Here is a 27,289-nt window from a genome sequence, read left to right on the forward strand (position 1 = left end):
TCCCAGATGGATACGCGAAACTTGGCACAACCTGATTGCCCCTCTGGGCTGTCACAGATGGACCCGGCATCGCCTGCCCACCTGTCCTGGTCAGGGCCTCAGTCTCTGGGACTCACAGGTAGTCGGAGCCGTACACACATACGGCCCCTGGGGTTGGTGATCAAGGAGGGGTGGTGTGTACCTTTGTTTCCTTGACATCCCATGGGAGGTGGGAGGGGCAGCCGTCCTCACTCAAGCCCCTGCCGGCCCTGCGCTCCCTGCAGGCGCTCTCACTCTTCCAGCCGGATTAGCTGCGAGCCCTAAGGAGGCCCTTATCCGAGTCTTGCCCCAGCCTACAGCCCCTCCCCAGCCTACAGCCCCTCCCCTGCGTAGGAAGCCATTAATAAGGTGAGCAGGCGAAGGCGCACACGAGATTTTTTTTTTTTTTTTGGTACCAGGAATCAGAACTCAGGACCTTTCTCTTGCCACCCAGGCGCTGCGCCGCTGAGCTGCGTGCCTGGCCCGGGTCGGAAGTGACCCGCGTCCGAGGGCGGCGTGGAGTCGGTCAGAAAGGGCCTCACCGCGGCTGCGCAGCTGTTTTGTCTGAAATACTCACGCGCTGCGTGTTCTGTTCCTCTTTCCTGCTCAGAGCCTGTGAAAACTACTCTAAGTGACCAGCGCAAGCAAATGCTCCAGAAATACAAAGAGGAAAAGCAGCTTCAAAAGCTGAAAGAGCAGAGGGAGAAAGCGAAGCGAGGCGTGTTCAAAGTGGGCCACTTCACGCCCGACGCCCCCTCCTTCCTCTCATCGGTGCCCAGAACCAGGAACGCCGAGACGAGAATGGTAAATGTATGGCTTTAATTGGTGCAGAGGAATAAGTTCTTCTCGCCTGGAATTTTCATTCAGAGATTAAATGATGGAACGAAGCCCTTCCCCTTAGTCCCTTTTTTTATTCATATAACTATTTGGTAGGAAGTGAGAATGACATAATAGTAGCTCAGGGCTGGACGTGGTGGCGCACGCCTATAATCCCAGCACCCCGGAGGCTGAGGCAGGAGGATCGGTGCTAGTTGGAGACCAACCTGGGCTACAGAGTGAGCTCAAGGCCAGCCTGAACTGCATAGTGAGACCCTGTCTCAAAGAAAAAACTCACCTTCTAGGAACCATCCTGGGTATCAGACAACAGGAAGGCACATCTGGGAAGCAGGAGGGACATGGTGCTGGGCAGGACCTGGGTGGGCGGCTGGGGCTGTGGCAGGGGCAGCAGCTGTAGGACAGTTGAAGCCAGGGCAGCAGGGTGTTCCCCGCTGTGAGCAGGAGGAGTCCGCAGGCATCAGTGCCAGGAGGAGGACGTACGGGACAGATCTCATTTTAAAGAGGTGTTTAAGAGATGTCATTGCACACAGTCCTGGTTGAAGTAAGAATTTTTCTTTTTCTTCTTTGTCTTTTTGAGACAGGGTCTCACTATGTAGTTCAGGCTGGCCTCGAGCTCACTTTGTAGCCCAGGCTGGCCTCCCGAGTGCTGGGATTACAGGCGTGGTGGTGCAGGCCTGTGACCCCAGCACTCTGGAGGCTGAGGCAGGAAGGTCACCATGAGGTCAAGGCCAGTTCGGACTGTATAGGGAAACCCTCATCTCAAAAAAAAACAAAAACAAAAACGAATTAATAATGTAAAGGTCTAAGAAATCGCCTGCTTTTGTGGGCCTCGTGAATGTCATTACTTTACTTAGCAGATCTTTGAGTATTTATTCTGAGTACAGTTTGACATCAGGATAGTGTGAAGAGACCAAAACTGACAGGTATAGTTCATAGTTGAAAGCTGTAGCTAAATGCAGTCTGTGAATGTTAGGGAGGGAGAGATTATTTCTGTTTGGAAGAAAAACAGACCTTGGAAGAGGTTGACTTACTGGGGTCTGCTCATCTACAACTTAACAAAATGGCTAATTTTTTTTTTTTTTTTTTTTTTTGGCTTTTTGAGACAGGGTCTCACTATGTGGTTCAGGCTGGCCTTGAACTCACTGTATTCCTCCTGCCTCAGCCTCCGTAGTGCTGGGATTATAGGCGTGCACCACTGCACCTGGCAAAATAGCCAATCTCAGTCATTAGGATTCTAATACCTGGGAAATACGCTTTCAGGTGCCTTCTTTTCCTAAAAAACCTGAGTAAGTTTTGAAGATTTTTTTGTTCTGTTTTGTTTTGGTGGTTTTTGTTTTGTTTTTTGTTTTTTGGTACCAGGAATCGAACTCAGCACCTTTCGCTTGCCAGGCAGGCGCTTATGCAGCTGAGCTATATCCCTGGCAGTTTTGAAGATGTTAACTGAAACATAATTTAAATCCAGCCAGAGTCAGAAAATGTAGGTGTGCAAGGATAAAATTCAAACTGGGGATTTCATTTATAATGAGACGTGGAAATGAACCGCACCAGTTGTTTCTGTTGTGTTGTTTTGTTTTGACTCGGTCTTTCGGCTGCTGAAGGCTGCTTCATCTTCTGAACGAATCACGAGATCCAAGGCCAGGGACCAAGTGAAACCAACGAAGGTAAAGCTGGAAACCTGTGTTACTAAAACGGCAAATTATGCTTCTGTTTCCTTAGTGGAAGTAAACTTCTTTTTAATCAAGTATCAGATTCAAACGCAGTGACCAGTTCCCTTGAGTTAGCAGGTAGTAAAGTGATTATTCGGGGTGCAGTGGTTTGGGGCAGTTTTAGGGGATCCGCTACGGAAGTTTCCAGCCGAAGCATCCTCGCCCCCATGTCCCTCATGACGTCCATCAGCTGCGGCTTTTGTCCCCCTGTGTGCCATTTGCGGAGCTTCTCTGGGGGCTGCAGGCTGCCTGCCGGAAATGCAGGCGGGAGTGAAAAGCGAGGTGGTGGGGTGTTAGAGGCTTTGGGGTCTTTTGTCCCGCCTCGGGTGGGACTCCAGGAGGTCTCTAAAATAAGTACAGGAGAAGCAGGGAAGTTGCGTCACTCTTAGCAGGTCAGGACGACAGGTCTCATGCAGTCAGTAGACCTCGAGTGACTCCCGTGTTCCTGGCATTCTCTAGGCCCTGGATTACAGTAAGGAAAAACAAACTATACAAAGAAAGAAAACAAACGCCAAAATTCCCCGGCTTGGTGGCGCTTCATGTAAGCCTGGCAATAAAATAGCAAACGCGTAGGAGTCAGACACTTCCCATGTTCTGGGAGAGCCTTGCTCAGTCGGTGGCACTGGATTGCGGCCGTGAAGGGCCTGAGCGACCCGAGGGGGAGTTTCTGTGTGGGAGAGGGGTCTTCTCCGCGCCCCTCAGAGGTCCGAAGCGCAGCAGGCCGGGCGTGCGGAAGGGGGTGGCCGCTGCTCTCACCAGCTTAGCTCACTGCCTTTTGTCAGTTCTAGGTGTCTATGGAAGGCGGTCGGGAGATTTGATAACGGAAAACCTTTCCTTCATTCTCTTTGAGTCGGTGCGCTTTTTGTCGGAGTGTTTGTAATTACCAGCGTACGGGTGCGGGGTCATTTTCCAGGTTAGAAATCGGGCAGTTTGATTCATGAGCGATTACGTCACATAGCTCCCGTCTTCACCTCTGAGCAGATCCCTGTCCCGAGTAACGTCCGGGCCGCCGGACCTGGAGGAAGACAGGCTGCCTGCAGGAGAGCGCTGGACAAAGAGAATAAAGGTGGGCATGCTCGGAGTTGTCGCGCGGGTCGCGATGCTGCCCGGCCGTGCTCACTAATGACGAACATTCGCCGCTGCTTCCCACAGCTGTGCCCCCGGCGGCGCCCCCGCCCGCCAGGATGACGAGATCGGCCGCCTTGGCCGCCAAGCAGGTCCCCAGGCCCGTCCCTGTGGCCACAGTCAGGAGGACGGTCACAAGGGCTGCTCAGGGTGAGGACTTTGTTTTGGGTACTGGGGATTGAACTCGGCGTTTGCATCATGTTACACCTTTGCCCTTTTCTATTTGGAGACAGGGTCTCCATAAGTCTGTAAATTCCCCGGGCTGGGCTTGAATTTAACATCCTCCTGCCTCAGCCTCCCAGAACGCGGGGGTCAGGGCGTGCACCACCAGGCCCAGCGAAGAACTGTTTATCGAACATGGCTAAACAGGAATACTTCCGTCCTTCAGGTTTCTGTGTTTGATTTTTAAGATCAGCCTGTGCTTCTCTGAGAAAGAAGAAAATGGGAGTGTCTCATCCTGAACTCTGTTCTGTGCCCTGAGAGCCCCTACACGGTGGGGGCCGGGATGCTGACGCCCCGCATCAGCAGAAGCAGTGCTTCAAAGTGAGAAAGGAACAGCCCCCAAATCGTAGTCCATCTGTGGAGAAATTCTAGCTGGGCAGGGTGTGGTGGCACACACCCGTAATCCCAGCACTTAGGAGGCTGAGGCAGGAGGATTGCTGTGAGTTGGGGCCAGCCTGGGCTACATAGCAAGACTCTGCCTCAAAAAAAAAAAAAAAAAAAGACATTGAAAATGTAGTCCATCCATCTGGTGAAATATAATGTAGCCACTAACAGTGTTGCCAAAGAACTCTTAAAGACATGGGTAAAGACTTGTAAAAACATACAGCAAAGAGAAACAGGTTGCACTGAGCAGTAGGATTGCAGCTCTGCCAAACCGTACGTGACATTGTGGGCAAGGAAAAAAGGTGGAAAAGCGCATCCTGGAATGCCGACTCAGTGAGGGGACTGAGGGTGTGTGTGTGTGTGTGTGTGTGTGTATATGTGTATGTATGTATGTATGTGTGTGACTGGGCAAATGCTCTACCACTGAGCCTCCCCCAACCCTTTTAGATGTTTTAAATTTTGAACAGGGTATCACTAAGTTGCCCAGGCAGACCTTGAATTTGCAATCCTACTGCCTCAGCCTCCTGAGTCGCTGGGGTTATAGGCTTTCCACATTTTCCTAACTAATACATATATATTTGGTATTCAGAGGAAAAAGAAAAAGTAGGACACTCTTGTTTTATTTTGAAAACAAGTGTCCTGTACTTGTCAGGAAATTTTACTCCTTTTTGTCATAAAAGTTTCAATCGAAAAGTCCTTCAAGACATATATTCCTATCATCGCTTTTCTTTTTCCAAATTACCTAGGACTTTTCATTCTGTATCTAGTGAAAACAGATAAGCTTATTTCATTTTTATTTCAGATAATGAAGCAGAAAGAAAGGCACCAAATAAAGGAAGACCTGCCACAAAGATCGAAACGAAAGCTGACAAGGTAGCATGCAGGCGTGGGCTTCTGTCTGGATGCTTTGCAAATCTCACTGCTGCTCTCATAAAGTTGGACTTGAGGGGGACCTGCCCGAGTGGCCAAGCCTCTCAAACCGGAGGGGAGCAGGGAGAGGATTTCCTGCTGCTGTTTTTCCACATTTCTTAGTGTTATAGGTAGAGAAAGCATAATTTGATTAACAGAAAGAGGATGGAGAAGAAGAATAGAGGCTGAGAGGAGCCATTCTGTGAAAATTACTTAGGAGATAGGATGGAATACTGTGAACGGCATGGACCTGGGTCCCCGCAGTCTTGTGTTTGAGTACTGTCGCTGCTTAGGATTAGCTGTAAAACTCTGAGCAGCTTGTGTCATTGAGCTTGTCTTCTGTCTCTTGTAGACAATTCCTGCAAAGAGTTGTAAGAATTAAATAAGCCAGCCAGGCGTGGTGGTGCACGACAGTGATCACTGGGAAAGCTGAGGCAGGAGAATCGCTGTGAGTTCAAGACCAGCCTGGGCTACAAAGTGAGCTCAAGGCCAGCCTGAACTGCATAGCGAGACCCTCTCTCAGAGACAAAAAAAGAAACAAGTTAAGGTGTCTGAGTGCATCCAGCAGTGTCTGGTAAAGCCCTAAGCAGAGAGCACTGTTCTCAGGGCCCAGTCTCTTGGTTTATATGTCTAGCTTCTTAGTAAGAGTCAGAGGTCAATCACGCCTTGAGGACCGTACAGATCCCCTGGACCTCATAGCTCTTCTCTGAGACTCAGCTCCCCCTAAAGATCACCCTAGTTTTACTGGCTTTACGAATCATGTTACCGCCGCCGAACCTCCTGTCCAGGTTGAAATACCTTAGTTTGAAAACAGATCTTGTTAAAAGTCAGAAGCCTGCCGGGCATAGTGGCCCACACCTGTAATCCTAGCCCTCAGGAGGCTGAGGCAGGAGGATTGCTATGAGTGTGAGGCCAGCCTGAACTACATAGTGAAACCCTATCTCAAAAAGACCCCAAAAAAAGTCAGAAACCTAAAAAAAAATTTAAAATCTAGCCACTTAGATACCTCTGAATCTTATGTTTAAATACCAAGTACTGTATTTGGTTTTGAGATAGGTCTCACTATCTAGTCCAGGCTGTCCTCAAACTCACAGCAATTCTTCTGCCTCAGCCTCCCGAGAGCTGGGATTACAAGCCTGCACCATCCCACCTGGCACCTTTGTTCTGTCTGTCTTTTTGCGGTGCTGGGCCTGGAGCCCAGGGTCTCCTGCATGCTAGAAAGCGCCCTGCACATGAGCAATGCCCCAGCCCCACCGTCACATTTTCAAGCCTGTAGAGATTGCCTGACCGCATTTCCTTAGAAATTCTGACTCTGTTCTGTTTACTGATATCTAGGTTGTTTCTTTTAAAGTCCATAGTGAAGAAAATACTTCACGGACCAGTGTCACACATGACACTGAGCCAGATGGAGTCTTACCGGAAATGGAAAACTTACCTAAGACAAATCTCGTGAGAACAAGAGGCAAGAATTCCTTCGCGCCTAAAGACTTCGTGTTCCAGCCTCTGGAGGGTGTGAGGACCTATCAGGTGACGCCCATGACGCCCAGGAGCGCCGAGGCTTTCCTGACACCCAGCCTCCCCTGGGGCCTTCTCCAGCCGGAGGGGTGAGCACCCAGCCCGACAGAGCAGCCCACGCAGATACTAGAGCTGCAGATACGTTGTGGACACACGTAGAACCTTAGAACGAGGCCTGTGTTAAGAGGAGTGACGGGTGCCTCTCTTAGATTTGTTGTGAGCTTTTAGTTAGTGAAGTGTGTTGATTAGAAATCATGAAAATTTGTGCTTCTGCCCAGGATGTAGCTCAGTGGCACAGCACCTGCCTGGCAAGTGCAGCGTTCTGATTTTGGTTCCTGGCACAGACACACACACACACACACGCACGCACACACACAAACACACTCACACAGATTCATACTTCTAAGGAAAGTTCCTCTGAAGGCTCTGGTAACTTTTTTTGGCGGTTTCCATATTTCCTATCATTGCTGTTCTCATCATGCAATATGGGGCTTTTTGCTTTTCATTAGTGATTTAATATACCATTTAGAGAAGAAAATCACCGCCAGGTGTGGTGGCGCACACCTGTGATCCCAGCACTCAGGAAGCTGAGGCAGGAGGATCGTTGTAAGTTCGAGACCAGCCTGAGCTACAAAGTGCGTTCAAGGCCAGCCTGAACTGCATGGCGAGACCCTGCCTCAAAAAGACAAAAGAAAAGAAAACTGCCATAAGAGTAGCTCAGATTGGGCTATTTTGGGCTGAAAGTTCCTTTAGAAAATCGGCCTCTAACAGGAAAAATATAATTAAACTCGCCACATGTTGAAGCACAGGGCGGAATCTTTGAAAGATAGGGCAAGAGTGTTTTTGCAAGATTGGCTAGTGGCAAATACAGTGGGCCCGTGATTTAGGAACTCAGTGTGTTCCCTGGGGCAACGCAACTTGTAACTCAGGTTGTCAGCAGGAGGCACAGGCCGCCCTCAGTGCCCTTAGAGGGACCCTGGCCCGGGGTTTCTCAGTGAACCCCACACGGCAAAGGATGTGTCAGTGTCTGTTCCTTCCAGAGCTCTCTCATGGTTAAATCCGCATCTGAGACCATCTGGAAGCACAAGAGGCCAGCATTGGGTCATAGCTCAAGACGGGTCGTAAATCAAAATTAAAATTCCAGTCAGAACCTAAGTTGTCCTGTGTCAGGCGGATCGCAGCTCTCCTGTACGCTTGGACTCAACTCAAGACGTCCGAGTTGCAGTGTTCCACTGGGGGAGCTTCAGAGTCTTTGAGTCTTGCTACAGTACATTAATAAAGATGGGCATTCCAACTGCAGGCTTTTACATTTTCCCTTCCAGAATGAGCTTTTTTTTTTTTTTTTAAATAGAAACATGTCTTTTATCTCAGACTTTTAAAAAAGCAACAGAATTTTGAAACCCTGCAGTGGGATATATGGGCTTCATGGTTCACAAAATATATTTGTCATTGTTTTTAGTGATAAGATGCAAGAAATAGGAAACCGAATCTCGGCCCCAAAATGTGAGACTTTTACCAAGACTTTGCAGCAAGATTCAAGTAAATCCGTATGTCCCCTGGATTCCATAACAGTTTGCAAAGAAGGTACAGTATTTTAAAATTGTTGACGTTTCTGGATTTTGGTTTATCAGTGATTTGTTCAGAGCTCGTTTTCATCATACGTTAGGAGTTGAGGCCTTGGACTCACAAAGACAGAATGAAAAATACAGGCTAGACCAGCTGAGGCAGGAGGATTGAGGCAGGAGGATTGCAAGTTCAGGGCCAGCCATGGTTACTTACCAAGTTTGAGGCCAGCCTGAGCTACATAGTGAGATCCTATGCCAGAAAAAAATAAGTAAATAAACAAACTACGGAGTGAGAAGGCAGAGGAACTAAATGTAAATTTGAAAAGATAAAAGTTACCGACAATCACCTTGGAGTAGATGTGGTGAGTGAAATGACTGAGGCAGAAATCGAAACTTAAAAGCAGTTTTCCTCCCCACAGCCCACCCCTCGTCCTCCAGGGTGCAGCTCTTAACTTGCTCTGTCCTCTTACTTGGCCCAGGCTCACTCTGCAGAGCCAGTTTCTCCCTGACTCTTCACTTTCACTTTTTCAAATGAATTTTGTCACAGTCAGAAAAAAAAAATTTAACATCGAGAATATTTTTCTCTTGTCTTCTTTGGTTTTTTGTCTTCTTTTTTGAGACAGAGTTTCACTATGCAGTTCAGGCTGTCCTTCAACTCACTTTAGTAGCCCAGGCTGGCCTCAAACTTGCAATGATCCTCCTGCCTCAGCCTTCCGAGTGCTGGGATTACAGGTGTGCACCACCACACCTGGCCAACATTGAGAATATTGAAGTTTTTTTTTTTTAATTTCATTTTAGAGAGTAATGAATGAGAAAAAAAAACAATAGCAGCATACCAGCATCACAAACATAAACAAACCAAAGTAAGGACATTTACAGTGATACAGGGTTTCAAAACAAAATGATAGGAATTAACAGTGGTTATATTACATACTGTTATCTTCAACTACGTTGCTCAGATTACCAGATGTAAGAAGATTGTTCAAACCATTAAAGAGAATAGGAAAATAATTATTAGATAAAACATGAGAGAAAATAGAGTTTCAGTAGACAAGATGGTAGGAATTCACCATGGTAGTTCCATTGCATATTGTTGCCTTCAAATCAGTCACTCAGATTGCCAGATATAAGCATGCATGAAGAATTTTTTTAAAAAGGTCTTTTAGTGATGAATGTCATTTTAAGAATTGCTCTTTTAAAATTTATATGTAATGTTTTCTTTGTAGAACATGGTTTAAATCAAAATGAAGTTGCAACTAAAGATTCCAATGGCCTGTCCATAAACGAAGCCCTGCCACTCGAGACCTGCAAAGGTCAGATCCCTGAGCCACAGCACGATGTATTATATTTCAGGTTTGTCTATTCCCGGTCCAAGAATTTTATATTAATGTCTAGACATTTTAAGGCCAAGTTAAAATATTTAATTTTAGCTGAGCATGTTTGCACACACCTGTAATCCCAGCTGCTGAGGAGGCTGAGGCAAGAGGATTGCAAGCTCTTGGCCAGCCTGGGAAGGTTAATAAGATACTGCTTCCAAAACACAACAGAGGGGCTGTTCCTGTAGCTCAGTGGTAGAGCTTTTGCCTAGCATGCACAAGGCCCTGGGTTCAATCCCCGGAACCACAAAACAATAATAGTAGTACTAATATTTTATGTATAAACACTGAACACAGTAAGTTAATGGAGGAAAGCTAGGTGAATTTCACTTTTAGATTTTACTTTTCCAATAGCTAGTACATTCATGAGGTTCTTACTCTAAAGGTAAGAAAATATATAGGTCAAAAATTGCCCAGTGCTGACCCTTCCGCAGTCACTGGCGGAGGAATTTCACACATTCTCTGGCAGAGGAGTTTCACACACTCTCACTGCTGCCGCACAGGCTCCATTGTCCATGCTCCAGTGCTTTCTTATAGAAACTGGTTACACTTACCTCAGGCTCAGGGTTCTCTAGCATTACTGACATTTTAGATTGTGTACTGTTTGTGGGGATTTCATCCTGGACATAGGACATCTGGCATCTGGAGCTAGTAGTGACAATCCAGAATGTCTCTAGACAACAACTAAATATCCCTTGGAGCAAGATTGGCTCCAGTTGAGACCACTGGTTTTAGACGCGGAAAGCCTCGTGCTCAGGTTCTCTGAGTCCCGGCCACTTTAATCCCAGCCTTAAGAGCTGTTAACTTCACTAGCTCTCGGCAGCTGTGTGGGCCATGGCTCCGGGGACAGCATCGAAGGGTCTGACGCACACGTAGGATGAGGACTCTGCCCGGCCTCTGGAGCATGACAGATCACCCTAGAAATGCTAGCTTGGAAATGGACTCTTGGTGCCATTCGTTAAATAATGCCGCATCGACTCTGGGAAGGGAGTATTGTGCGCACCTCTTAGATCTTCCTGTATCGTGTATCATCGTGTCGTTGTGTTAACACTGGTTCTTGTCACACTGAAATGCGTGTCATAATTTTAGAAATATCCTCCAGTCAGAAACTGAGAAATTAACTTCGCACTGCCTAGACTGGGACCGGAAGCTTGAGTTGGACATTTCCGATGACGGTGAGAGAACTTTGTATTCGAGGATATCTTGGCTTTGTTTCTTTCAGTATGATTACACTCATCCGAAACATGAAATCTAGTCCTGTCCCAACTTTATAGTTTTGTTATTCAAAAGAGCAAGAATTTTTCGTTTCTCATAATTTTGTTCCCCACAATCCCTGTGCTAAAGAGGTGTAAGACTTTTATTATTAGACTATATGAGTATGGGTGACATCAATTTCTGGGATTATTTTATAGTACAAAAATCTTTTTTGAATAAAGGAAAATTACTACCTAAATATTTTCTAAAACATTCTTTCATCTTACTTGGCAAAGCTGCTTAGAAAAAAAATGTGTGCCACTATCAGTGTAAAGTTCTGCTTAGATGCTGTGTGCAGTGTGTTGTCTGAGGTTGGATTCCTTTTTTTTTTTTTGAATTCTTACAAAATGCACCATGTTGAGTGTTGCTCATGGGAGCGGACATCACGAGGCATTGAGGCTAAGTTAATGGTTGGCATCTGTATGACGAAGTTTGGCGGTAGTATTTTTGTTTTGCTTTAAAGATTTGATGCTGTAAGCCCTTGGGTATTTGAGATGAAGTCTTATCGTTGGTTGGCTCGCTGTAAAGGCCCTGTTCCATCTTCTACTTCTGAATCCCCCTTACCTCCTTCAGCTAAAGAGCTCATCCGCACAGCAGTTGGCCAGACTCGGCTCCTCATGAAGGAAAGATTCAAGCAGTTTGAAGGATTGGTGGATGACTGCGAATATAAGCGGGGCGAGAAGGAGACCACCTGCACGGACCTGGACGGGTTTTGGGATATGGTCAATTTTCAGGTGGGTGGCCAAGTATTTTGACTATATTAACTTGATTTTTTTTTTTTTTTTAATGGAATCATAGTAGTCGCTTAGGGACCTAGGGTAATAAACGAGCTATTACGTTTTATTAAGCTGCGCTGTCAAAATGTACTACTGATGCTCTTCCGCCTCGTGTTGTCAGGTTACTTTCTTTGCAGTTAGCATTGGGATTATGGCCAGCCCTCAGATAGTCTGCAGCAGTTCTACACAGCGAAATGAGCCAAGCTGGGCTTGAATTAGCAGTTGGTGAATACCTGTCCTGTGCCAGGCTTTGGATCAGGAGTTGGTAAAGGGCACTCTCTGTCCCAGAGAGGCTGTAATATGATGAGGAACTTAGAGACAGCATCATTCTCATCTTTGGTTTTGTTGTTTTTTTTGTTTTTTTTTTTATATGATGAGGAACTTAGAGACAGCATCATTCTCATCTTTGGTTTTGTTGTTTTTTTTGTTTTTTTTTTTGTTTTTTTTTGTTTTTTTGGTTTTTTGAGACAGGGTCTCGCTATGCAGTTCAGGCTGACTTTGAGCTCACTTTGTAGCCCAGGCTGGTCTCAAACTTGCAATGATCCTCCTGCCTCAGCCTCCTGAGTGCTGGGACTACAGGCGTGCACCACCATGCCTGGCTCATTGTTCTCATCTAAAGCACAAAATTGTACAATAGAGGAAATTATTAGTTAAAGGCATGGGGGTATTGCTTTCTAGCTTGTTGAACTTATTTTAAAAATGTGTATATAAAATAGCATTTTAAGAACTGATAGCCAACAACAGGCATTAGAAGGAGAGTGTTTTATTTCTTTTTTTTTTTTTTTTTTTTTTTGTCTTAGAGACAGGTCTCGCTAGGCAGTTCAGGCTGGCCTTGAGCTCACTTTGTAGCCCAGGCTGGTCTCAAACTCACAGCAATCCTCCTGCCTCAGCCTCCTGAGTGCTGGGCTTACAGGTGTGCACCCCCAACACCTGGCACTATTTCTGTCTCAGTTGATGCTAAGGATGGAACCCAGGGCCTTGTGCGTTTAAGCACGGACTGCACGCTGAGCTACCTCCCAGCTCACAAAGGGGGTTTTAGATCTGAAAGACAGAGACCAGAGCAGGCCTCAGGGAAACAGCTACTGGGATGAAGTCAGTGGGGTTATGTTAGGAAAGCAGAACCTTTAAAAGCAAATGATAAGATTCTCAGAGAGCCGGCCTTTCCTCAGTGACGCAGAAATGCTGAACCACAAAACTAGCCTGTGAGGTTAGAAAATAAGAGCAAAGTATAAGTTACAGAGTTGGACGATGATAGTATGGAACAGTCCCAGGAAGTAGAGCCAAGGGAGGTGTAAAATGGGGGAGGACAGATGAGCAAGTTAAGGGGCCCAGTCCCGGGAACGGCTTTTGGACCAAAAGAAAAGGGAAATGTAGCGGGAACCAAATGAGCAATGAAATAGTTTAAGATTCTTCTTCCAGAAGGGGAGGACCTGGGCCGGGGATGTAGCTCAGCGGCACAGCGCCTGCCTGGCGAGCGTGAGGCCCTGAGTTCCATTCCCAGTACCAAAAAAAGTGGGGGAGTGCTCGCTTCGGCAGCATATATACTAAAATTGGAACAAAAGGTGGGAGGAAGGGCCTAGGTTCTAGGTTGAGGGGACCACTGAGTTTCCGGCACAGGGGCCAGAGGGACCCAGGCCATCGCACATTGAAGTGTGTGCTCAAAGAGCTCTGGGGGAGCGGGAGGAGATCTGGGAGCTTCCGGAGAGAAACAGCTTCACACAGAGCGCCCGGAATCAGGGTACCTTGGGTGTCTCACTGGCGATCTGTTTTTGAGATAGGGTCTCACTGTGTAGTTCAGTAGTTCAGGTTGGCTTCAAACTCACCTCAGTCCTCCTGCCTCAGCCTCCCAGGTGCTGGGATCACAGGTGTGCACCACTGTGCTGGCTCACTGGGGGTGATTTAAAACCTGAAGGAACAATGCTCTGGAAAATCTGGGTGAGAGTCATTCCTAGCCTGGAGTTCTGTCCCCAGTTGAGTGTAAGGCTGAGAAGGCATTTTTCAGACCACATTTTCCCTGCTCTCCTCCCTCGCTTCTCAGGAAACTGCGGAAGTACCTCACAGATAAGGAGTGGACAAGAAGAGCAGAGGGTGAGCTGCAGCCCCAGAGAGGGACGGAGGAAGTGGCCAAAGTGTAGGAGGAATTTAAGATAACCTACAGGCGTGGTGGACAATCTACAGGCACGGTGGCATACCGCATTCCTGTAATCCCAGCATTTGGGAGGCTGAGGCAGGAGGATCACCACAGTTCAAGGCCAGCCTGGGGTACATAGCCAGACCTAAGCTACAGTGTAGCAAGCCTGAGAAGCAGTAGCTGGATTGGACCGGGAGGCTCAGGGCTCTGGGAAAATGAATGGATGAGGGGCTGGGGATTTAGCTCAGCGGCAAAGCACCTGCCTGGCAAGCTCAAGGTCATGAGTTCGGTTCCTGGTACCAGAGAAAAACCAAAAAAAAGGAAAATGAATGGATGGACACATGCATGAATGAATGAATGGAAAGCCCGATCAAGGTGTTTTTCATTGTACCAAGAGGAAGTTCTGGGTTTGTAGCATGATTTTAATCATCTTATCAGAAGTGTAAATGTTTTTCACTTTGGTGAAATTCAGTTCATGAGATTTGTCCTTTTATGTTGTGATTTTGACATGTCTAAGGACTCTTGCTTAACCACAAGTCAGAAGGATTTTCTTTTTTTGCTTGTTTGGTTGTTTTTGTTGTTATTTTGGGTTTTTTGAGATAGGGTGTCACTATGTAGTTCAGTCTGGCCTTGAACTCACTATGTAGCCCAGGCTGTCCTCAAACTCTTGACAATCCTCCTGCCTCAGCCTCCCAACAAAGATTTTCTTTGCTTTTTTCTTATACTTTTAGCTCTGTTCCAAGTAGGTGTACAGTCTAGTTGGTTAGTTTTTACACACGAGATTGCAAGGGTCTAACTGCACTCTTCTGCGTGTGGATATCCACTTTGCCAGCCCTGTGTGTTGAGGAGTACCCTTTCCTCCTCGAACCGAATTGGCGTCTTGGATGGAAATCACCTGTTGATAATTGCTGAGTCCTGGGTCATTCTGACCTTTCCGTGTTTTGAGAGAGGACATTTGAGAGGACGCGTGTACACATGCGCAGAGGGGGCGCTGTGTGCGTTTAGCGGGCTGTGGGCCGTGGACGCCCCCGGAAGGAGCCCAGCAGTTCCCGGATGGGACCCTGATTTCCGCCCTACTAGGACGCATGTTGCCTGAATCTTTTAAATGAGAAGCCACAGCCTGGGAGGAAAGTATTAGGACAAGACATCTCTGATGGACTTACGTAAAACGCAAAACTCTTCAACTCTGCACCCGGAAGATGGACGCGGGACTGGGGGTGCAGCCCCCAGGCAGACGGCGCCTGCCTGGCACGCAAGGGGCCCTGGATTCCAGCCCGATGGCTGCAAAGCAAAAAAAAAACAAATGAACAAGCAAATTAGCAAGCGAGCAGCGGAGCGGAACAGATGCCTCCCGGAAGAAAACAGTTGGCGCGTGTACCTATGGAGGGGGGCCGGCACCCCGCGTCCTGGGAGCCTCGGGTCGGCGGGGAGCCCTGGAGCGCCCGTGCGCGCCTGCGAGCATCGCGTGGACAACACCGAGGCTGGTGAAGAAGCCACCGACGTGGACTGCAGGACGGCTCCGTGATTGCTGCTGAGATCACAACGCGCGCGCATTTTGGAAGCCAGCCTGGCAGCGTCTTGCCAAACTGAACACTCTTAACATATGGTCCAGCAGTTACCGTCTGCACATTTACCCAAATGAGCGCGGAGCTTCTGTCCACTCCACACTTCATGTATTATTCACAATCTCCAAAACGTGCAAGCAGCCGAGACACCCTTCAGCAGGGAACTGGATGGATACCTTTTAGATGATTTCCATATTGTATAACTTAAGAAGCAAAAGATGCCTCTCCTGCCATTATAGTGGTCGAAAATGATCTTGGAGAGTTTTCACATATGTCATCCTTTATGCAGAGCTTGGAGGTTTGTAAGATCAAAAATAAGGACAGTTCTACAATTAAAATTCTTAATTCAAACACTAAAGATTCAGTAATTCACCATTTATGAGTTGCCATTCTCAAATTTTTTTTTTTTGAGCTTCACCTGTAATATGGTAGCACTAACCTGATAAACTTGGGCTTTATTTATTAACAGATAGAAGATGTAAATAAAAAATTCATCAATCTGATGAAACTTGAAGAATCTGGATGGCAAAACAGTAGCGCAAGCAGGAAAGTCTTACGAGTAAGTTGTGGGTTTTCTATCCGGATTTCTAATATAGACTCTTCTGATCGTTCCTTGCATTTTTAAGTTTAAAAACATTCAGCTTCTGAGCTCTCACTTTATAGAGTAGGTTTCCTGTATTACTTTCATATATTACGTAAGTGATTCACTTGCCTCTAGAGAAAGCGCAAGGAAGCAATGAGCACAAAGTGTGGGACGTTCATTGCTCAGGAGAAGGACATAAGGACTGATTGACTGGGTGCCCTTGATGTCCCCAGAGAGCGGGTTCCATTGGTGTTGGTTTTATTCTTTTAAACTGTGCTTGTGGATTTGGTTGTAACAATAATGCTAGTAGTTGAGTTGATAATGTATGTGACGTGCCAGGAGCTTTACCCACATTAACTCCTTTAATCTGACAGCAATGCTATAAAAGAGACACTGAAATCCAAAGACCTAGAGCCGTCAGGTCATTTGTCAAAGGTGGAGCTGGGCTTCGGGCCAGAATTTCCCATTCCAGAATCCATGGGATTTTTTTTGTTTGTTTGTTTGGGGGGTTTTTGTCTTTTTTGAGACAGGTTCTTAATATGCAGTTCAGGCTGGCCTTGAGCTCACTTCGTAGGCCAGGCTGGCCTCGAACTCACAGCAATCCTCCTGCCTCAGCCTCCCAAGTGGGGGGATTACAGGCATACGCCACCACGCCCGGCTCAGAATCTATGTTCTTGACTAGCAGACTATCTTGTGTACCTTTTTGTTTGATAGGTTTTATTTATTTTTTTCTGTCTTTTCCTGTTTGTTTGTTTGTGTATTTGAAACAGGGTCTTGCTGTGTAGTTCAGGCTGAACTCACTACATTTTCTATATCCCTTCATCTGTTGATATACAGGCTGCTTCCAAGATCTAACCATGATGAATTGTGCTGCTGTAACCTGGGTGTGCATGGCTCCCTGTAATAGGGGGTCCTTAAGTCCTTTGGGAAGATATGTAGATTTGAACTCAAGTGGCAATCCTCCTGCCTTGGCCTCTCAAGTGCTGGGATTACAGGCGTGCTCTGCCACACCTGGTTTATTTTCAGCTTTCATTATTTAGTGGTCTGCGTTTGCGGTATGTAGCGGTTACCTCTGTTGTGTGGAGTTGGTACATGTACAAAACACATCTCAGTTCTTTTTTCATCCCCATTTCCTCCCCTCCTTTTTTTTTTTTTTTTTTTTTTTGTCTTTTTGAGACAGGGTCTCGCTATGCAGTTCAGGCTGGCCTGGAGCTCACTTTGTAACCCAGGCTGGTCTCGAACTTGCAACGATCCTCCTGCCTCAGCTTCCCAGGTGCTGGGATGACAGGCGTGCACCACCACACCCGGCTCCTCCCCTCCTTTCATCTCTTGATCTTTTTCCATTTGAAAAAGATCTCCCAGGCCCTATTGGCTTTTTATTCTGTGTTTCTCATATAAGAAAAGCGGTCTGATACTGAAGCTTGTGAGTCGGCTTCATTTCACTTATCATTATGGCCTCCAGGTGCACCCATCTTCCTACAGATGACTGACATTTATCCTTCTTCATGGGACAGTAGTGCTCCTTGGTGTGTAAATACCGTGTTTTTCTATATCCCTTCATCTGTGGATGGACACGCAGGCTGCTTCCAAGATCTAACCATGATGAACTGTGCTCCTGTAAACTGAGCGTGCATGGCTTCCTGTAATAGGACGTCCTTAACTCCTTCAGGAAGATACCTAGCGGGAGAACGGCTGGGTAAACTGGAACCTCTAGTTTGAGTTTTTTGAGGCGTCTCTGTACTGATGTCCGTAGTGGTTACACCAGTATACAATCCCGTCAGCCAAGTAAAAAGGCTCTTTTTCCGCCGCCTCGCCAGCATTTATTTGATATCTTGGTAGGCACAAGTTTGTTTTTTTTGGTACTGGGAATCGAACTCAGGACCTTGCACTTGCCAGGCAGGCGCTTGCACCACTAAGCTATATCCCTGGCCCTATTTGATTTAAAATGAAATCCCACTCCTGTTTTAATTTGCATTTGTAATGACCAGTGATGCTGAGCAATTTTTCATGCATTTATTGGCCATGTGTGCTTCTGAGAAGTGCAGAAAAAAAGAATCCTGATAATGTAGCTCTATGCAAAGGCCCTGGGTTCAATCCCGTCACCTCCCCGATGTGATAATAACAGTGTTCCTTATTGATGAGGTCTCATGACAGGGACACTGAAGGCGGTGACTAATTCTCTAAGACAGAGAATTTCAAATATTTGTTTTGTTTTTCTCCTGGTACCAGGAATCGAACTCATGACCTTGCGCTTGCCAGGCAGGCGCTTAGCCCCTGAGCTAAATCCCCAGCCCCGAGAATTTCAAATCTTAATAGTGAAGAATGTTCTGTTTTGTTTTGTTTTTGTTTTTTGGTTTTTCTCTGGTACCAGGAACCGAACTCACGACTTTGCGCTTGCCAGGCAGGCGCTTTTGCCGCTGAGCTAAATCCCCAGCCCCAATGTTCTGTTCTGTATTGAGGAATGAAATCATCTGGCCCGGGCACAACGACTATTATCTGGTGAGAGTCTTGCAGTTTTGCCTGTTACCGGCAGATGGCACTCTCCTACTGTATTTTATAGGCTGCCGTTTGTGAGTTTGATTTTGGGTTTGCTTTTTTTTTTTTTTCTTTTTTGCTTTATGTCTGTTACTTTTCTCCTCGCTGAGACAAAATGCCTGACGCCCAAAGTTAAGGGAGGAAAGGTTTGTTTAGCTCACAGTTTGTAGAGCTCTCAGTACGTAATCAGATGGCTCCGAGGCAGGCTGGCACATGGCAGAGAAGCAACCCGTTCATGGCGGTAGAAGACAGCAAAAGCAGCAGGGGAGAGTGAGACAAGCCTCTTTCTGTCCCTTATACTATAGGGGACTAGGGCAGTGCCAGTCCAATCAGTGGACTGACCCAGCAGTCACCCGCCCTTAATCCAGCACTGCACTGTGAGTCAATCACACTGTGGATTCAGCCGCCTCTGAAAACACCTGGTGACCTCTTGAGGCTTTGGGGGGACGTCTAGACACGAACCTAACAGCTTGGTTGGGGGGTCGTTTCTTTGAGGGGGTGGGGCCTACACCGGGGCTCACCCTGCCTGACGAGTCTGCACTGCACCCTCCCGTTAGGCTGCCGTGAAGCTTAGCAACCAGTCGGTCGAGCTGACCTGCTCCGCGGCCCGTGGTGCCTGTCCTCCTGTCCTTAGCGTTGCTGTGTCTGCGGCCCCTGTCCCTCCGCTCGTGGATGTGTCTAACCGTCTTCCCCTCGTTCACAACGAACCTGCCGGTGGCCGGGCCTGAGCCGTCTCCTGCCACCTGCGCCTCCACCCCCTCCTCTTCCTCTCCTCCCCCAGCCTCAGGCAGCTTTCTGACTGACTGACTGACTGACTGACTGACTGACGGTCATCTGCAGCTTCACTGTCCACCCCGCTCCACGTCCTAGCCCCCTTTCCCCATCTGCCCGCGGCACAGCCGCTCCCGGGGTGACTCATCGCCAGCCAGGAGGCCCCGGCCTCGGTTTCCGGACCCGCCCCTGCGTGGTGTTAAGTGCGGCGGGTTCCTCCAGTCTCGTGTTTTGACCTCCGGCCTCACGCTGGGCTGGGTGAGCTGTCTGCCACAGAGCCGCCCCCACCCCTGGCCCCTCCTGTGCAGCTTTTAACCCACTTTCTGATGATTGTCAGGTCTGCCTTTCAGACCACACTTCACCGCCTTAGCCATCCTGTGTCCTGACTCAGTGTACCTGAAAAATCGGCATGTCCCAAATAAGTCATTTCCGCACAGCCCAGGGCTTCCCTGTCCCAAAGCTGTCACCAGCCTGTATTCACAGAAGGGAATGCGTGTCTCCTTTTCCTCCTCCACCGTCTCCGCCTACACATGCACACACACACACACACACACACACACACACACACCAGCTGTGTGCCGCCCCCTCTCCCTGGCGGCCTCAGGCCGTGGCCTTCCCGGCACTCTGCACACTGTCGCCAGGCAGCGTCCTGCAGCGTAGACCCTGATGCTGTTCCTCTCCTGCTAAGAAGCCCGACCCTTCACCCCGCGTGCTCTGTGCAAGCGCAGCCTTGGCGCCTGGGACGGAGCGGAGGGCTGTCCTCGGGCTGCTGCCAGGTCGCCGCTGCCTGCGCCCCGCTCTCCTGCAGGCTCTGCGGCCTCTGCAGCCTTCGTTGCTTCACTCTGACGCCTTCACCAGCCACTGCGTCCGGAGCGCCTCTCTCAGCCCGGCCTGCCCTCCGGCCTTGTCTGCGCTCGCCCCAGTGAGCACCGGGTGCCTGGAGACGGGGACTTTGTCCTTCACCTTGCTCCCCAGATCCCAGCACTCAGGAGGCTGAAGCAGGAGGATCCCTGGGAGTTTGAGGCCAGCCTGAGCTGCATAGCGAGAACCTGTCTCAAAAAAAGCAAAAAACCCAAAAGACAATATATGGTGAATTTGTGATATATTTTTAGATAGCACATGACAGAATTAGAACATTTTCCTAAGATGGTAGCAGGCAGCCCTGGTTCATATCAAGACCTCTCGTTACAGAAGAAACCTGTCCCCGGCGCGGCCAGCAAAGCGACAGCGACCTCAGCAGCAGACGACCCCGCGCGGGCAGCTGCCAGAAGCCGCCTGGCCGCGGTCAAGAGTGCCATGCGTGAGCGGGTGAGGCGGGCCGGGGACGCCGACAGCGTCGTGTTCGACGGCGGCTTCTTCCGGGTCGAGAGCCCCGCCAAGTCCTGCTCGGGTCAGTGCGCGGGGCTGGGGGCCCGGGCAGCAGGCGGGTGGGCGCTCACGGGAGGGGCGACGCGCTCAGTGGTCGGCAGGTGGGCTGGCAGCCCGGGGCTGCCGCCGCTGTGCCCGAGGCCCCGCTGTCCTGTCCAAGGTTGGGTCTCGGCCCAGGGATGAGAACCGGTGGAGGCGGGGTGAGTGCTGAGAGGGGAAGAGTGGGCATCCAGCGTGGCATCCTCAGCGGGGCTGGGTTTCGTGGTCGGCGGAGTTAAAACTTGCTCACATGTGTTTGAGCCAGGGAGATAGCTCAGCAGCACAAACGCCTGGCAAGAGCAAGGTCCTGAGTTCGATTCCTGGTACAAAAAAAAAAAAGAATCATGCACCATCAAATGTGTTTGAAAGGCAAAAAGTGAACTAACTTCCCAATTTTAAAATATTCTGGTCAAACTAGTTGAGGGGGTTGTTTGGTTTTGTTTCCTTGTTTTTGAGACAGGTCTCACTCTGTAGTTCAGGCTGGTCTTGAACTCTCAATGCAGTCCAGGATGGCCTCAAGCTTGGCGATCCTCCTGCCTCAGCCTCCCAAGTGCTGAGGTTATAGGCATGCGCCACCACATCCATCAGAACTAGTTTTTAATACTTTAGAAAACCAATCTTAAGATTTTCTGTTTTTTAGAAACTATTTTTCGACTTTTTCATTAGAAATGTCTTGCTCTTGATTGGTATTACTTATGTGTGAGCCCCAGGTGTCCACTAGGAGGCCTGTGTCCACTGGGACACCTTCTGCAAGTGGATTCCAGCCTCCGTCTCTCATCCCCGCCCTCCTCGGGCCCCTCTGGAGCCTGACCCCCTTGTCCGTTTGGAATTAGAGCTGGTATGGGTTTTGTTTGTTGGTTCTGTTTTTCTTACTTGAAGCTGCTAGGCTGGTGAGAACCCAGGAGCCTCCGTCAGCGCCCCTGTCATGACCCAGCTGCTTCCTGTGCCAGGGTTAGGGCTGCCGCACCGCATCCTCCCTGGGCCGCCGCCGTCCTCACAGACGGGGAGGTGTGTGCAGAAACTGACCTTTTGAAATGGACGTTCCGTTATAAAGTGCGGAGTGGCACGCACTGGTCCAGACGCAGTAGATCCCAGAGGCCTCTCACCCGCCAGGGCGTCCACACTAACTGAGCCTTGACTGCTTTGCCCCTGCTCTCTAAGCGAGGTTTGATCTTCGTCTTTCTGGAAACTTTTTTCTTTCTCAGATACTAATCTTTTTTCCCTGTGTGTACTGTGTTCTCTGCCCTGGGAGATTTCCTCAGCGTTCCTGCTGGCTGTCGTGCTTTGGTCTTTCTCATTCCCAGTGTTGCCTTTTCCAGGTTCTGCCTGCGTTTCCTAAGCTTGGCCGTACCTTTCTGTGCAGTGGGTGCTGCTGCTTTTCCCAGTGTAGTTCGTTTCTGCTTCCTGTCTCTTGGTTTCTGTCCCTGTGTTAGAAACTTCCCTTGGATTTAAGGTGGAACACTAGGCCCCTTTCTGTGGGCCGAGGTAGCTGGCTGTCACCCTGGGAACCTGCACATGAAAGGCTACTCAGGTTCCCCGCGGAAGATTATTCTCATTTGCGGCCTACAGAGTATTGAAAAACTGGTGTGTGTTTACACCGGTAAGAGTGCACTAGAGTAAAGGCACATTGGTATGAATCCCCCTCAAAATATTTCCCTCGTACTGAGAGCACACTTACCCCATCATCCCTGCCGCTGTCTGAAGCAGTTCTGCAGGTCCTCTGCCGCGAGTGTCTCTCCTTGCTGTGTTGTGGCTTTAGTTGCACTGGCGTGGCTGATGTCCCCAAGGGTCATTCTGACTTTGGGTCGGAGCCGGAAGTCTCACGGTGCCGGGTCTGGCGAGCAGCACGGATGAGGGCACCCTGCCAGGTCTTGCCAAGCCTGCCTTTCCGCTGGGTGGCGGCGTTTAGAGTATTTTCCATCACGCTGTGTAAAGGTAGTTGAGAAAGAGAACCTGTAAAAGTGCTGCAGAAAGCGGCAAGGACGGTGGGATGCGTGTTTGTGAAGTGGTGATTAATGGCAGTGTGTTTCTTACTATAACCAATTTTTTATTTTTATTTGTCTTTTTGAGACAGGATCTCACTATGCAGTTCAGGCCGGCCTTGAGCTCACTTTGCAGCCCAGCCTGGTCTCGAACTTGCAACAGTCCTCCTGCCTCAGCCTCCCAAATGCTGGGATTACAGGCGTGCGCCACCACACCCAGCTTGTAATCAGTTTTTTAATGTAAACATGAACTATACTTTTTCGTACCCCTTTGTATTGTGGCTGCCGAGAACTCGGGAGCCGTGCAGCGGGGAGGAGGTTGAGCATCTCCGCAGTTCAGCTGTAAATTTTCGCTTATTCTTCACGTCTCCCACGTGGCATCTCCCCACTCTGTCCCGTGTCCCCTCAGCCGGAGACCTTCTGTTTCTCCCTTTGCTGGAAACAAACCTCTAGTCTTCAGAGGGGGAGAGAGATGGACGTTGACAGTTGGTCCACAGCAACTCTTCTCTCCGGATTGGTGGCGTGGTACTCGCTGGCTGGGGTCTGCTGAGTAACATTCGAAATGAGCAGGTCCGCGCGTGTCGTAGCTTCTGGAACGCTCTTCGCACTGGTATTGTGCGTGGTCCGTTTCCGCCGTCCTTGGAGACCTCAGCCCCTAGAGGCTGTTTCTGGTACTGCGCAGCGGCGGTGTCAGGAAACCGGGCCTGATGGGGGCGCTGTGGGGCGGATGGTTCTGACAGACACCAGTGGGGTCTAGCAGGGCTTGCACCATCTTCCTGGCAGCAGAGGGAAGAGGACGAGGGGACTTTTTGGTGCTGGGCTGACTTCTCTTGTCTTCCAGTGCTTTCCTGTGACGGGACGCCGAAATCGGTCACCAGAGCGGGGCCCAAGAGCAGGGCTGAGGTGGGCCGTCAGGGACAGATGCCGCCGCCGGAGAAGCCCAGCCCTCGGAGCACGTGCAGTGGACATGGTGATAAGACGACTTTGTCTTCAAATATCCCTGAGAGCAGGTTATTTCTCTAACGTGTCCTTACCTGTAACACAGGGGCGTATGAAGTATCTTGCAAAGGGGCTGGGGATTTAGCTCAGCAGCACAGCCCCTGCCTGGCAAGCGTGAGGTCATGAGTTCGATTCCTGGTACTGGGAAAAAAAAAAAAAAAACTTGCAGGTTAAGCTGGTGCAGTGTGCAGACATATTTTTAATTACATTTCGCAGAGAAGTGTCATTAGAAACCTTTCTCTTCCTCAGCGAGGAAGCTGAGGCCTGACCTCTCAGGTGGCAGCAGCGGTGCCGTGGTCCTGTAGGCCCAGCGGCCGAGGAGGCTGAGGCAAGAGCACTGTTCGAGCTGCCAAGTTCGAGACCAGCCTGGGCAGCCTAGCAAGAGACCCCCACAAAAAATAAGGTTCCCGAGCGGGGTGGGGACTCCAGCTCAGTGCCCGGCGAGAAACGGGCCCATGAGCTCACAGCCCTGTTCTCTGATGATCCCCGCCCCAGGTTTGTAGGCGCCTTTGGAAGAAGCAGCTGGTCCTGGGTGTCGTCTCAGCAACCCGTGGGGTGCTGCGGCCCCCATTTCCAAGTCGGAAGTTTTGAAATTTGTTTAACTCCCTGAAATTCAGCTTGAACGTGGTGAAGCTGGGTGCCGCCCGCATTCTTTCTGCAGGGAGGGACACTCGCACCCAGGAGATGCCACGAGGAAGTGCTAATGCACAGGGCCGAGAGCGCCCCGAGCTGCTGACGGAGCGGGAGCTGGGTCCGCTCCGAGACCGGGCATTCGCAGCGCCTGATGACAGAGGGCGCGGTTGGGCAGCGTCGATGAGAGCGTGGTACTCAACACAAAGCGCTCGCGCGCTCGGCCTGAACCCTGCTGCTGTACACCCAGCGCAGTCAGCCTTGAGAGTACTTTGGGTGTGGAACCTGTGAGTCATAAACACTAATTTAGCCGGGCGTGGTGGCGCACATCTGTAATCCCAGCACTTGGGAGGCTGAGGCAAGAGGATGAGGTTGAAGCAAGAGGATCGTTGCGAGTTCGAGGCCAGCTTGGGCTGCAAAGTGAGCTCAAGGCCAGCCTGAGTTGCCTCAAGACCCTGTCTCAAAAAGACAAAAAAAAAAAATGAAATAAAACACCAATTTATTACATTTCTCAGGCGCCAGCTACTCCATTGCAGTATGGGTCCTTCCTATACGCTCTTGCTCTAGGAAGATCCAGAACTGCATCCGGTCCTATTACAAATGTGTTCTCAAATGTTTACTGATTGCCCCAAAGCACGCTGCACACGAGCAGCTGCCCTCGGGTAAGGGACAGTGAAGCCAGGAACAGGAGGACGGAGTAGAGTTCTGAAGAAATGACCTCGGAGTGGCTGGAGCGTTTCTTAAGAAAAGGCGGATTTAAGGACCTCACTACAGAACATACTATTTGTGTGTGTGTGTGTGTTTTGTCTCTTTGAGACAGGGTCTCGCTATGCAGTTCAGGCTGGCCTTGCGCTTACTCTGTAGCCCAGGCTGGCCCCAAACTCACAGTGATCCTCCTGCCTCAGCCTCCCGAGTGCTGAGATTACAGGCATGCGCCACCATGCCCGGCTGAACGTACTGTATTTCAAGGGACAAGTGGTGCAGCCAGTGCTGACTTCCTCACATGGGCCTGGGCCCTTCCTCCGTCGGGTTCAGGTTCCATCTTTAACCCATTCTCTTTTGTTTTTTTTTGTTTTGCTTTGTTTTGTTGGTACCAGGAATCAAGCTCAGGTCCTTGCGCTTGCCAGGCAGGTGCTTACGCCACTGAGCTGCATCCCCGGCCCCATTAACCCATTCTACACTCGGCCCTCCATGAAGGGCAGACTCGGAACACAGGCGAGAGACAGCCGCAGTATCCTAAGTAGAATGCTCTTTTGTTTCTCAGGAACAGTGCCGTTGGAGGTGCTCAGTGTCCCAGATTAGAAGATTCAATGGAGGTGAACCAGGTGAGTCCTGGCCACGCGGCAGAGGCCCGGGGCATGGTCTGCTCATCTTGTCACCCGCAGCAGCTCCAGGACACTAGCCAGGGGCAGGGCCGGAAATCCGCATCACGCAGGGTCGTTCTTCAGTGCTTTGTGCGTCCCTCAGCTCACGTCACATGACGGAACTAGAGAGCTAGAGCCGCAAACTCTGGCCGCTTTGTGCAAACCAGGCTTGTGGCGACGGTCACACTCGTTTGTCTGACAGTTGAGTGAGCAGCACCGACTGCGAGGATCGCCAGCTCTGCAACAGTCACTGTCACGTTACCTGAGGTCACTGCCAGAAGCAAGGCTGTGGGGTTTATAGGGCGATGGTCTTCGGCTGTGATCAGAATGTCAAAAGTGAAAGTTTTTTTTAAACATTTTATAGCACCAAGACTTCGTTTCAGTTTTTTGTAACTAAATGTAATGGCCATTTTTACTTCCAGGATGTAAATACGTCAAACCTGGAGACGGGGGACTTCCCCACCGAAACCGCGGGCTCGCATCACGCCAGTGGAGCAGCAGAGGAGATGAGAACCTGCAGGGAGCAGAGTCCGGGGGTCGTGGAAAGAAGGGAGCTGAATTCTTCACCGACCGCACAGGATGTGCTGATGAGCAGTCCTGAGCACAGCTCCCCACCGCAGAGGAGCGGCTTGCCAGAAGCAGCCGCTAAAACCTCTCGGTCAGGTAAGAGCTTTTCACGTACAGTAAGGCGCTGTTTAAAAATGAACTTGGAGCCAGGCGTGGTGGCACACGCCTGTAATCCCAGCCCTCCGGAGGCTGAAGCAGGAGGATCGCTGTGAGTTTGGGGCCAGCCTGGGCTAGAGTGAGCTCAAGGCCAGCCTGAGCTGCATAGTGAGACCCTGTCTCAAAAAGACAAAAAAAAAAGAGCTTGGATTAAGGTGTAGAGCATCATAAATAATTCTGAGTGCCGGTTCCTAAAGATGAAAGTTGAAAAATTGACACTCACAATAAATGCCTAATAAAACAGTTTATGTTGTCATGTCCTGCTTGTCCCGGAGCCCTCAGGGAGACGCCATAAAAACCGGCCACAAACACCAAGCCACACAGGGCCCGGGGACGTCGCCCTTTAGACCCGTGTGGGGTAGCTGGGAGGACGGAAGTCTTCCCTCCGGTTTCCAGTTTTCTTTCACACATAGCACACCGCCACCTCAGGCACCCTGGTTATCTCCCCAGCGCTGCACGGGTCTCACAGGCCGTGGTGGCGCACACCTGCCGTCCCTCACTGGGCCTCCACAAGGCCGTGTCCCGCAAACAGCTCCAGAACTAGCGGGGCCCGCCCCTGCGGTCGTGAGAGAACGTGTGCCATCTGCGTACCCCCGCGGTACGGGTCTCACCGGACATTCCGTCCTCCCCCTGTCAGACTGGGGACTTTTAATGGTTTCAGCATGAAATTTTGTAGAAAACGCTATGCTGAAGGTAAGGATAAGAATTTTACTGAAAAATTTACATTTAAAGTATATATATATACGGGGCTGGGGATTTAGCTCAGTGGCACAGCACCTGCCTGGCAAGCACAAGGTCATGACTTTGATTTCTGGTACCGGAAAACAAACAAGCAAAAAAAATATATATATATATATGCACACACACACACACACACACACACACACACACACACACACATATACACATATA

General features: G+C 49.4%; 1 protein-coding gene across 3 annotated transcripts in view; it reads left to right on the top strand.

Moving 5' to 3' along the window:
* The window catches only part of Dlgap5 (discs, large (Drosophila) homolog-associated protein 5), a 37,548-nt gene that overhangs the window by 7,439 nt on the left and 2,820 nt on the right, over positions 1–27,289 (top strand). For 2 of the 3 annotated variants that reach the window (XM_013510318.1, XM_013510319.1), the window contains exons 3-17: positions 629–828; positions 2,454–2,516; positions 3,543–3,627; positions 3,714–3,836; positions 5,095–5,165; positions 6,537–6,805; positions 8,176–8,300; positions 9,508–9,634; positions 10,747–10,832; positions 11,485–11,645; positions 15,853–15,942; positions 20,464–20,662; positions 23,503–23,671; positions 25,555–25,615; positions 26,077–26,317. In XM_013510318.1, coding sequence (XP_013365772.1) covers positions 629–828; positions 2,454–2,516; positions 3,543–3,627; positions 3,714–3,836; positions 5,095–5,165; positions 6,537–6,805; positions 8,176–8,300; positions 9,508–9,634; positions 10,747–10,832; positions 11,485–11,645; positions 15,853–15,942; positions 20,464–20,662; positions 23,503–23,671; positions 25,555–25,615; positions 26,077–26,317 — 2,070 coding nt within the window. The remainder of the gene's footprint in view (positions 1–628; positions 829–2,453; positions 2,517–3,542; positions 3,628–3,713; positions 3,837–5,094; positions 5,166–6,536; positions 6,806–8,175; positions 8,301–9,507; positions 9,635–10,746; positions 10,833–11,484; positions 11,646–15,852; positions 15,943–20,463; positions 20,663–23,502; positions 23,672–25,554; positions 25,616–26,076; positions 26,318–27,289) is intronic. The other variant, XM_005376750.2, reaches the window with a different exon arrangement.

Source organism: Chinchilla lanigera, unplaced genomic scaffold (genome assembly GCF_000276665.1).
Source record: "Chinchilla lanigera isolate Chin_1 unplaced genomic scaffold, ChiLan1.0 scaffold00008, whole genome shotgun sequence".
In the NCBI taxonomy this organism is placed as follows: domain Eukaryota; kingdom Metazoa; phylum Chordata; class Mammalia; order Rodentia; family Chinchillidae; genus Chinchilla; species Chinchilla lanigera.